This window comes from Ambystoma mexicanum, chromosome 2p (genome assembly GCF_040938575.1).
Source record: "Ambystoma mexicanum isolate Mex_15411 chromosome 2p, UKY_AmexF1_1, whole genome shotgun sequence".
NCBI lineage: Eukaryota > Metazoa > Chordata > Amphibia > Caudata > Ambystomatidae > Ambystoma > Ambystoma mexicanum.
Window position 1 is genome coordinate 663,056,469 of NC_090923.1, and position 11,379 is coordinate 663,067,847.

Genomic DNA, 11,379 nt, shown 5'->3' on the forward strand with positions numbered 1-11,379 from the left:
GGCTTGGAGGCTAAAGGAGAAGCAATGATTAACCAAGCAGATGGATGGCCCCCAAAACCAGTCAGAGTATTTCTGGCATGGTAGTTATGCAGGAAGCAGATGTAATCGCTTTCAAGTAAATGGGACTTTGCAGAGGGACCTGGCCATTTGTTATGACCAGCAATAAACATGGGGTGAAGTGACACTCGAGGCCAGAGTGACCAATACCTATGGGTTTCGATTGTATTCTCAGGATGTACTGTGCGTGCTGGAATGGCTGTCATTTAGATTATAATGTTCTGGGACACCAGTAAAGTTGGGGTAGATGTGAGAGTTTTCGCTAGTTCAAAGAGAACGTGTTTATTTTGCTTTCCTGCTGTCATTTGAAGTATCCATGCAAACCATGTGCAATTACATTTAGGGTTACGAGGTTTCAGGCCAGTTGTGTCATGCAATGAATTATTTTTGTATACGAATGTGTAACCATGTGCTGATTTCATGACCTACCACGGACAAATGCCAAGGATGGGTGTGCTATGAACATAATCTGAAGATGGTAGTCAAGATAACAACGGCCAGTGAGAATGGAAGAAATGAAGAAAGATGGGATTTCTTTGTATAGGTTTTGTCCAATCATATGTGGGGGTGGATTGTAATAAAATATATGGATGTGTTTAACTGTTGCAAAAATGTATATAATGTGTCAACCTATGTGGTTGGTGAGACTTGGGTTAGTTACTTTGACTCTGCAGGGTCATCTAGCTCCTTCCTGGATGATTGTACAATAAACTTGCTTTACGTAGAAAGTGGACTTGGTTCTTAAGTGGTGGGCCTACATTGGGTTAATGTGATTAAAGGCCCATCCGCACCCTCGGTATCTGCCTAACACTCGTTAGTCTGTCTGCTGTGGCAGTTTTAAACTTCCTGGCAATTGGCAATTGGCAATTTCCATAGACTAGACCATGGCATTGGCTTACCGCTGCTGGTCATCGTCATTGTCATTGCTCCATCCCTCTTCCTCGTCTCAGTAGTAAAAAGGAGGGCAGGGGGCGAATAAGGTGATTGACTGGGAAAATGTAGATATTCTTAACCTACATCACAAGCCATATATGTATGTTGTACAGGCACATCGATGTCATTAGTAATTATGGCTGCATTACTATTTCAGCCTAGTATTTTCTTCTCCCTTTGGAGTTTGTCTTCCCTGCGTTTTCCTGCCGTAGAGAGCCAGCCTCAGGCTCAGAGTCAGGTCGCTTCTGCCTTTCCCGGGCCACGCAGTAGAAGCTTCCCTCCAGAGAATCGGTGACGATATTGCTAGATTTGTGTCAAAATCCATTAATTGTACGCTTAACCACCATTCTCCTCCTTCCCGCCCAGTCTTCCTCTGGGTACGTCAAGGTGCCTCACTCTCCTCACTTCTTTTTAACCTTGAACCCACTGACCTGGATCGTATGATCCCATGGACTATTATGCTATACTGCGCTGACGACACCCAACTCTTATTCAATATCTCTAATAACCCTCCTCCATAACACCATATCTCGCAAACTACCTCACAGAGATTGAACATTGGATGATGATCAGCCGCCTCCTCCTGAAAACAATTATCATGCTATGTGGAGAAGTGCCCTCCACCCTTCCCTTCCAACACAGTAAAAACTCTCGGATACATTATGGATTTCAACCGGACCCTGACACGTCACATCAACTCGGTGGTAGAAAGCTGCTTCCTCCACATACGCATCCTCCCTTACCTAACCTTTCAACTTCCCACAATCATTGCCATCATACTATCGCGCCTAGATTATGCCAACACACTATACCTTTGAGCTCCTGCCTCTCACTTGTTCAAACATTAACATATGCAAAATACTGCAGCTGGATTGCTGCTACACTTCGGACTGAGAGAGCAGATCTCGCCTGCCCTACAAGTTCTCCATTGGCTTCCGATCAGTCATTGCGCTACCTTTTTAAAGCAATGTATATGATGTAAGGAACTCATGGTGGCAGCAGTAAAGACAGACGCAAGTGATCACAGTTCAAGGGTGTTTAATAAACTGTACAAAGGGGTGAGGAAATACGCCTAATCGCGTTAGTTTTAATACCTCATAGGGCCCAGTAACACTTACACTCAAGGTTTCTGTTATAAATAGTTATTTATTTATTTAACATCAATTTTTAAATACAAGTTCTTTAAAAAGGCAATTTGTGTAACAATGTAAATGCACTTTAAAATTACTTTTCAGAATCAGAGCAAGTTAGTGGATCATTTTTGGATATGCTTATTACACAATTCCTACACCATGAGGTGACTTCAATCACAAGGACAGTAATGGCATTTATATATTCCACTAGTTCTACTTTGCAGATTCTGAGGTTGCAGAAAGAAAAGGTCTAAGGATGGAAAAGGTTAACCAGGTCTCAGTAAATGTGAGGACACTTAAATCTTCCAATGAAATCTAGACAAGCCTTTCCCGGCATTAACAGCCTAAAACAAGTTACCACCTATGTGGGACAAACAATATCAAAGTCAATGGGCTAGAAGAGTCTGCAGGGAGCCAGAACAGCCAAAGTCTATTTGAACAGTCTATGGAGTTGAGGCACTTCTTAGAATAAAAGTTTTGCACACAGAGAGTTTGTTAGAAAATCACTTGTAGGGTCACAAGCTGTTAAGCCTGTGAAAAGAGAGTTGGAATCGAGGTAAGCCACTGCAATTCCCAACTGAGAAAAGCACAGCTAAAAGACAATTAAGGAATTACCCCAAGTATAAACAGTACCTCTGGATTCTGTCCTGCTACAGAGGTGCAGACCCAGTGTTCCTGAGCTTGTCGTGGGGACAAGAGCGAGGACATTTGGAGTGCTCCTGCGACGGTACTTGGTAGGTCGTCAGCAGCTACGGGCTCTTTTCGGTTCAGCTGCACTTTGCGGTTTCAGCTCTTAGTAAACAGCACCGTCGCAGATCTCTGATACTGGTTAGTCTTCCTTAACACCTTGGGTCCTGCATTCTGGTAAGGGGGCTCGAGCTCTAGTCCTACTTCTGGAGGGTCCTTAGGAGACTCCTGGAGCTTCTAGCCGCATTTCAGACTAGACTACGGATTACTCGACCCCTGGCATTCGGTTCTTGCAGCAGCGAAGAAGTACAGCCAGTCCGGGAAGATGGTCCAGTGGAGTTAGTCTCTGGGTTATTTGGTCCCACTAACCCAAGGGGGAGAGGTCGCCCCTTCCGGAGCTTCTCTGTCGAATTGAGAGTTTCAACACATCAGCAGGTTTCACTGGGCAATTCAAAGATCCAGGAGGATGCAGCAAGCATCGTTCATGGTTTCTTCGTCGGGTCTTTCTCCCAATCGTCGACTCTGCCACTATCCCAAAACCCTTGCCTTTTAAGCAGGTTTCTCCAATTCATGCACAGCCTAACCTGTCAATCACACAGCAGGGTGGCGGTCCTGAAATGACAGCCAGCCAGGACTGGTTGCATTCAGGCATTCCTAGAGGCAAAGGACGGGGGTTTCGGGAACCTCCCTCACATCCTGCCCTTCCAGACACACTGGAGCCAGAGGCGGGCTTCAGGGCTGTAGCCCGCCACAGGCAAGACAAACGAAGGGCTCGAATCTGTTTCAAGGCACAGAGTAAAGCCCAAGAACGACCTCACAAACAGAAAATGGCGAAAAAAGACCACCAGTGGCATTTTGATGAAATGGTCACCCATGGGTGCTGTTCTGCAGCTGAGGGTTCAGCCTGTTGTAGAAAGGCATAATGGTAGGAAAATGTAAACCACTGCCACCAGCCATTTAAAGTAGTGAGGGTAACATAAAAATGTTACATGAGAATGTAGTATAAGGGGCTACTAGGTAACCCTCCAGCACTCCACATAAGATGGTGTGTGCTGGACCTACAAAGAGGAAAGGTAAGTAAAGTCAATTTCACTTTACTATTCTTGGCAGCTGTAGTCCGCACAAGAAAAGGTATTTCAATCTTGTGAGAAATCTGAAAGGATTTCTCTGTGACACTGCACTGAAGCTGCTTTGTGTCACCATACAAAAAGTAGATTCCTATGGAGTTTGTAAGACTCCAAAAACAGTTAAAACACAAAATCCAAATCTGGTCAAAACACATGAGAGTGAGAAAAAGGTCTCGCTCACCCCAGGGTTAAAATTAAAATGTCCTTAAGTCCAGCAAAAGAGTTGGCTGACTCTAAGGTTGAAGGGAATTGGCACCGAAATTAGAATTCTCCTTAACAACCAGTGTTTCCTGTCCTATGGAGAATGATCGTAAGCTCACCGTCTTGTCTAAAGCGGATTTTTGTTGGCTCTGGGCCTTTTTCATATGAGTACAGACTAGATCTCGAACCAATTTCATATGTTCTTGCATTCTGTTGGCGGTTTGTTAGATGGGAATGGGTGCCTCTTCTCGTTCTTCCCAGGTTTCCCGCAGCATTTTCAGGACATTTCTAGGCTCTCTACCATAGAGCAGTTCAAAAGGAGAGAAAGCTGTGGAGGCCAGAGGGGTTTTCCTTATTGCAAATATTGTCCAAGGGATCATTCGGTCCCAGTCTTTCCCGTCCCTATCTACCAATTTCCGTAGAATTAACTTCAGAGTTTTATTGAATCTTTCTACCAAGCCATTGGTTTGGGGATGGTACACAGAAGTTTGCAAGGCGGTAATATGGAGTAGCTCTTTGACTTCTGCGATAAGCTTACTTATAAAATTCGAGCCCTGGTTGGTTAGTATTTCCTTGGGAAAGCCGACCATGGAGAATTACGGTAGGTGTGCTGGGTGGTATTCTTTCACATTGGGAATGCTTTGGGATATCGGGTCGCATAGTCCACAAGGACATATTTTTTGCCTATTCTGAATCTTTCTAGAGGCCCAATTATGTCCATCTCGATTCTTGAAAAATTGACTTCTATGATCGGACACAGGTTCAGAGAGGCAGGTAATGGGATGTGCATGCTGGTCTTTTGACATATTTCGCACGTCTGAATAAAGGTCTTTATATCGGCGTGCATACCTGGCCAGTAAAACGTCCCACTAATATGTGCCTGGGTTTTAGATTGCGCATTCCCATTTTACCGGGGGGCACTTAGGACAATCTCCAGTACAACGTTTCGGTGGCTCTTGGGTATTATTACCAACTGCGTTTTTACTAAGCATTCCGTAGATGTCTCTCTTCTATGAAGTAACCCTCTTTTTTAAGAAAAAGGGGCTTCCTTTCTCTATACCTTCTCTTGCCACAATAGCTTGTAGAAAAGCTTCAGCGATAGCTGGATCATTTTGCTTTGCGAAGGTTCGGTCGGAATAGAGAGTAGGCTCTTCTCCTTTCTTTGATGTTGAAAGGTTTATCAGCCTCCCCAGATCCTAAGGTACCTTTTTCTGTTTAGTTTGGTTCACTTTCTTTAAACAGAGGAAATAAAAAACTTTCCAAAATTCCTTGAGCAATTTGATCTCCACGACGTACTTCAGAGGGGATCTCACCATGATTCTGTAGAGAACCTTTAGATCCCCCCGGAAGTCGGGATCTATGACGCTTGCTAAACATATATACTGAACCACGCTAGGCCACATTTTGGGGCCAATCTTATGTAACACCCTGGATGGGGTATTAAGACCAAGTCTGTAGGAATCCTTCTTCTTTTCGCAGGGGGATGACAGCTTCCCTACTGCTACAGATATCAAAACCTATTGATTCCTTGGCAACAGATGGGTTAGAAGCTCTCTAACTAAGGTTTTGAAATTGTAGGGTGTCCCAATTAGTTTCAATTGAGTCCTATCCCACTCATGACACCATATGTAAGGAACTCATGGTGGCAACATTAAAGACAGACACAAGTGATCATAGTTCAAAGATGTTTATTAAACTGTATAAAGGAGTGAGAAAAACACCTAAGCTAAACCTAAATCTAAGATGGGAGCAATCTACAACCATCACTTAATATTGTCAAATGAAAACCTATGGCCAATCCTCACTGCTAAATTACAAAATAGCGTGGGATAATGTTCATTAGAAAAGAAAGAAGTGTTCACAAAATAAGTCAGGATGGTATAACTGGGGTCTTCCTTCCCCACGTTTTTAGCACAGGACAAGGCGGGTCTCTTCAAGAACAGCACACTCCTGGGCTTCTTCAGCACAAGCTTACAGTTCATTTCCAAATCTCAAGACCTTCTGTGGGCAAGTCTTTTACACAAAGTCTCTTTCCTCAGAGGGCCTGATGTGCTATAAACAATAAAACAAAAGTTCCTCTCAGTAATATTCCCGTTGGGTGATTCCCTTTCACCCGTGGATCCCCCTCAACCGGGGTCCGATCCTTTCGCAACGTTGACCTTCCTCGGTCGTGTTCTCTACAGCCTTTCATTCAAAATATCAGCAACTTGTAACTTTCAAGTGTCTCATTGTCTAAACCGTTGACCATGGACATCCCTCAGCCGGGTTCACACTTGTCGACACAATGTTTATGGGGTGTTACGTTTTGCTCTCATTCGAGGGTATCCCTCAGCCGGGTTCACATTTGCCAGTTTAACACAGTTCACTTAGTTGTAACACCTTGCAGTATTCACTTCCCTTAGCTTTCCTCTTGACTATGTGTAAAAGACTTTTGATTGCAGAAGGGGGTTTTACGTGACCCTTTTATGACCATTTTGACCTCTTACATCGGGCTCTCCAAGGGCCTCCTGGTATTTGTAGTTTCAACAAAAAGGGGACCAGCCACAGTCTTTCGAATGAGTGCCCACGTGGCGCTGGACCACTCTGCAGCTGGGCTTTACAGTTGAGCAACACACAAGTTCTTTGTTCATAAGTTCTTTCATTTAATAGCACGTTGCCGTTTGCAACCTTCGCTCAACACAGTCTGGTTTTAATATCGGTTCTCACTTTGACACACCGGCTGTGCTGAACTCCTTGGCGGTTCTCTTCTCTGGAGTCAAGGACTGTACCATGGTAGCAGCACGTCTCCCCGTCTTGGTTATCCGTGCTGGAGGGCCCTGTGCACCATTGACATCTGTTGCACCACACGTCAGCTGTAGTTCCCGGTCTTATGATTCCTTTCATGGAGGCTTTGCAGGCCTGGGTCGAAAGGGGCAAGGGCACTTCCCTCCTTGTCGTCCTTTCAAGTCTTGCCGCCTTTCTCCTCCGTTTGAACTCCTGGTCTAGCTGCTTCCTCGTGTGTTTGGCCTTGCTCAAAGTGTGCGCTCATGCTCCGCCTTTTATCCCTGTGGGGAAGTGAAAGGGCCGTCGTGTGTGTAGTTATTGTCAATTGCCTGACTCTATCTGACCCTTGTATTGGGACATGTAGGGTAAATGCCTCTGGTGTTAGTCCGTTGTCTTTCACAGTGTAAGAAAGTGTTTGTGTCAGGAAGGGGCGGGGTTCGAGCGATTAAATATCCTATGGGGTAGGATGGGGAAAAGGTGCAATAAGGAAGGGGGAACCGCGTCTCACCCGTCAGTGTCCCACTTCCACTCCCTGAAGACCCTCCCCCCCATCCAGGTGATCATCCCCCATTGGTCCACCCCCAGGAACTGGGTCCAATAGCGATGGTTGTGTCCTGGCCACTGAAATAACAGATCTCCGGGAACTAGCGGGCGAGACACCTTCAGGTTTCTCACAATCGCCCATCGAGCCTTCCACAACAACGGTTGTGAATACCTACAGCAAAAGGTATCTCACTACAGGCCATCCGAAAACCTCAGATCTGGCTCGGCTCTCCTACTCCTGATTCCAGTGACTATCATCTCTCATTGGTGGCTTCTCTTTCTCAGTACAACCTCCCAAAACTTTGCAGACAATCCCTTTTAAACATCTACTGCATATAGGATCACCTCCTCTTAAGGATAGCCCTCAAAATGTGTCTCTTGCCCGTTAATCTGATTTGCCTTGCCCTGCTCAGTAACCTACCTGCACACGTCTTAACACATGTTTCTGCAACCATGGCTAGCGTCCTTACCCACAACTAACCTAATCTAAACCACAACCTGCCTATATAATCTCCCAACATGCCGGGTTACGACAAGAGCGGAAGGCAACTTTTAATTGTAATCTTTTTATAAATTATTTTCTTTTTTTAAATTTCCTTTTTTAACCTCAGCTTTGTAGCATCCCACGCTATATACTGTATGTGTGTTTGTGTAATGAAAACCCCTTAACACATGGGATCAATTTATTGCCCTTTTTTTGGTACAACAGTCTCTTTTTGAACGTGAAGTTCAGCATTTTTGGAATGGAAAATGCTGCAGTTTGTTTGAACAGGCTGAGTGAGTTAGATTGCTGAGAGATGGGGTAGGTTGAGGTCAAGGGGCGGTGTCTAAATCTGAGATCTGGTTCCTGGAACAATGTCCATTTCAGGTATCTGGAGTGACCCCACATTCTGTAGTCCTCCTTGGAGACCGAATAATAGATTGTGCCTCATTATAACCCCGGCGGTAGCCATGGCGGTAAATACGGCAGGCTGCCACTGGAGTTGTGGTGTTTTCCCAATGCCTGGCTTTAGGGAATAACCTGGGCATTACAGTCCTGGCGGTCCGTGAAGCCAGGCGCCGGACAATATTTCTCCCCATTCCCATTGAGTCCCATAGGAATCGATGGGAATGGGAGGATGGAAGCACCAGCACTGTTATTAACGGTGCCGGTGCTTCCATCAAAGTCTGCGGGCAGATGCCGTTCCGCCCGCCAAGTCAGACCTGGTGGGCAGGACAGCACCCGCCCGCAGCACCTGGAGTGTGCCGGTCCGTTAACAATTGTTACCGGAGCCGGTAGACTCCTAATGAGGCCCATTGTTTTTATTAATACAGCACTTTAAATAAAAGGTGTGGCTGTTACTCAATTTAACTATGCTTGGCGGATCAACCTCGACAAATGAAAGGCTGAGTCAGCCTTGCTGAGATTCCAATCCTGTATCTTGAAGTTTGAGCTAAATCTCTGAAGCAAGCACTTGGCTCACTAAGCTACCTAAGGAGTAGGAATGTCACTGCTTTATGTGAGATACAAGGATTAACACGCACACAATTTCCACTTCCTCCTCCATGTCATAGTCTTGCAACTAGATCCTGGGGCGAGGTCACTGTTTGATGTTCGGTGTTGAAGGTGATGTCACAGTCTACATGTACTCTTGTCCTGGCCAGGCCAAAGGTCCAGATTGTGACATCCCTCAGGGAACCAGCCTGACATCTCATGTCCCCAAAAACCACAGAGACTAGATCGCCATTAATATATAACAAAAAGCAAACTGCGTTTTGCATGATCTGAAATAATGGAATGCACACAATCCATAGACCAACAGTAAAAAGTGTGCTAGACAGATTATGTAATGAACAAAGCAAGGGGTTGCACCGACTAAGAGTGAGCAATAAGATTACAACCAAGACACGCGAAGTATATATTCCTCTGACTTGCTTTTTTCATTGACTTTGTAAGATCTCAAGCTGTGTCCTCTTCCTGGAAGTTTATCATCACCATTTAATCAAATCATTTTCTTTTAATAGGATTAGCACTGGATGCCCAGTTATGGTGCAGTGAAAGGTACAGTACGTGGATCTTTTTTGCACACTAAAGAGGAAATGTTTGTCTTTGGCGGTGCTCTCGCAGCTTCAAACACAGTTTACTGCAGGCACACCACAGCTTTGCTCTCTTTTTCCAACTTTCTCTTTGGGCTTGCCTCACTTATTGCTAGCTATAGGGTCAACTAGGTGTGGCACAAGGGCACCTTAGCTCAGTGTCTCTTATGTGTGTGCTCTTCTAATGAAATCAAAGCCCACACATACTGAGATTTCTTGCCAAGCGTATAATAAATAATACAGCGTAAACATTTGCATTTTATTACAAGTGGTTGGCTGGTTAGTGTACCTAGTTACATATAAATATTTAAATCGTGCTATCCATCAGCGCAGCAGTGCAGTATATAGTCTAAAAACGAATTCAGGGAAGAAAAACAAACTATGATCAAAACGTTGTTGATTGTTCGTTTTGTTTCTTCGGGAGGGACTCTAGTCACCTCTTCCCTTCTCTTGACTCTACTTTTGTTGATGAGGAGCATGCCGCATGATCGCCTTAACTCCTTGAGTCAGTCCTGAGTCAGCCCTCACTCGTTTCCCTGGCCTCTCTCAGGAATGTGGCAAAACATTGAGCTGACTGAGCCCATTCCTGAGTGGGCTGCTGCCTGCTCGGCTGATGATGGAGCCTCGGCGGCAGGCATCACAGAGGGCATAGAGGACGAATGCTGAATTGTTTCAAGTGTTTACAAAAAAATTGTAACCAGGTGGGGTACAGAAATATGTGAGAGAGGGAAGTAGAGCAGAAGGCTGTGGTTCAGGCTCGGCAGCCAGGATAGAAAGTTGAATGGCTTAAACAACACACATGGACGGAAAGTGTGTTTGCTGTGGTGACCTGGAATGAGAAGTCTGACCAGGACTTTATAGTTTTGGCTATAAACTTTTATTTCATACAAAATAGCAATCCTATCTATCCCTAACTAGAGGTGGTTTCACTACCTCAACCAAACTAAAACTCTGGTCTGTCTGGAAGTCTGTGATGTCCAAATAAAGAGTATACTTTCTGCTCTATCCCTGTCACTAAACACAAAAGTCCAAAAGCAACAAAACCATATCCCAGGAGAATAACTTCCTTCTCCTGGGTCGTATTGTCTATGACTAGGCGAATGACTCCCTTCTATCTTAGTCCAGTCTCTCTCGCTCTCGCCTTGGTTGCTTCCCTTAGAGTTCCTTTCAAGGGGTTCTTTCTTTTGTTGCAAATAAAGGGGGAAAGGGGGAACTCTTGGGGTGATCCGGTGTTGAGATGGATGTACGTGATTATTTCGTATACGAAAATGATGAATTAGAAAATTTGAAATGCCTGTAACGAAATAATCATGTACATCACGCGCCTGCTATCCCCCCACCGTCCACCCCCTACCATCCAAACGTACCTCTTCGTCTCACTTGCCTGCTGTTCCTCTGCATGGCTTTCCCTGCGACGCAAGTTCTGCCTCCCCATTGAGAGGCGTAACATCCGGCGCAGTGTGCTCTCCCCGACCCCCTTTAAAAAAAAAAAAAGAATAATTTGTCCCCCACTTTCCTTTTTATGGAAGCGGGGGAAACCCCTGCAACACCTGTTAACCTTACTCAACATTTGTTTTTTTGTTCTTTTTTTACAGTACCGAATTCAGCATTTTCTCCTGTTCTATCTTTTTATTTAATTTTTTTCCACTGGATACCGTTGAGACCACGCTGCTTCGAGGGGTGCCTCGGTGCTGCTGAAGACAATTTCCAAAGGATGCTACTCTCTGCTTATCGACTTTCATCGGTTCCCTTTTCCAAACTGCACCTAGGCCCTGGTTACATAGGAAAAAGTTTAGAAGAACGTCCATGTAAAAAAATGTTGGTGTGGTACTTTGAGTTAGTTAAACAGCCAGGTGTTT

The 11,379-nt window shown here is 44.9% G+C and overlaps 1 protein-coding gene across 1 annotated transcript in view; it reads left to right on the plus strand.

Annotated features, from left to right (window-relative positions):
- Positions 1–11,379, plus strand: part of MRPS12 (mitochondrial ribosomal protein S12) — a 156,309-nt gene that overhangs the window by 58,316 nt on the left and 86,614 nt on the right. Inside the window, exon 3 of the mRNA XM_069644234.1 lies at positions 9,449–9,485. Within this exon, the coding sequence (XP_069500335.1) occupies positions 9,449–9,485 (37 nt within the window). The remainder of the gene's footprint in view (positions 1–9,448; positions 9,486–11,379) is intronic.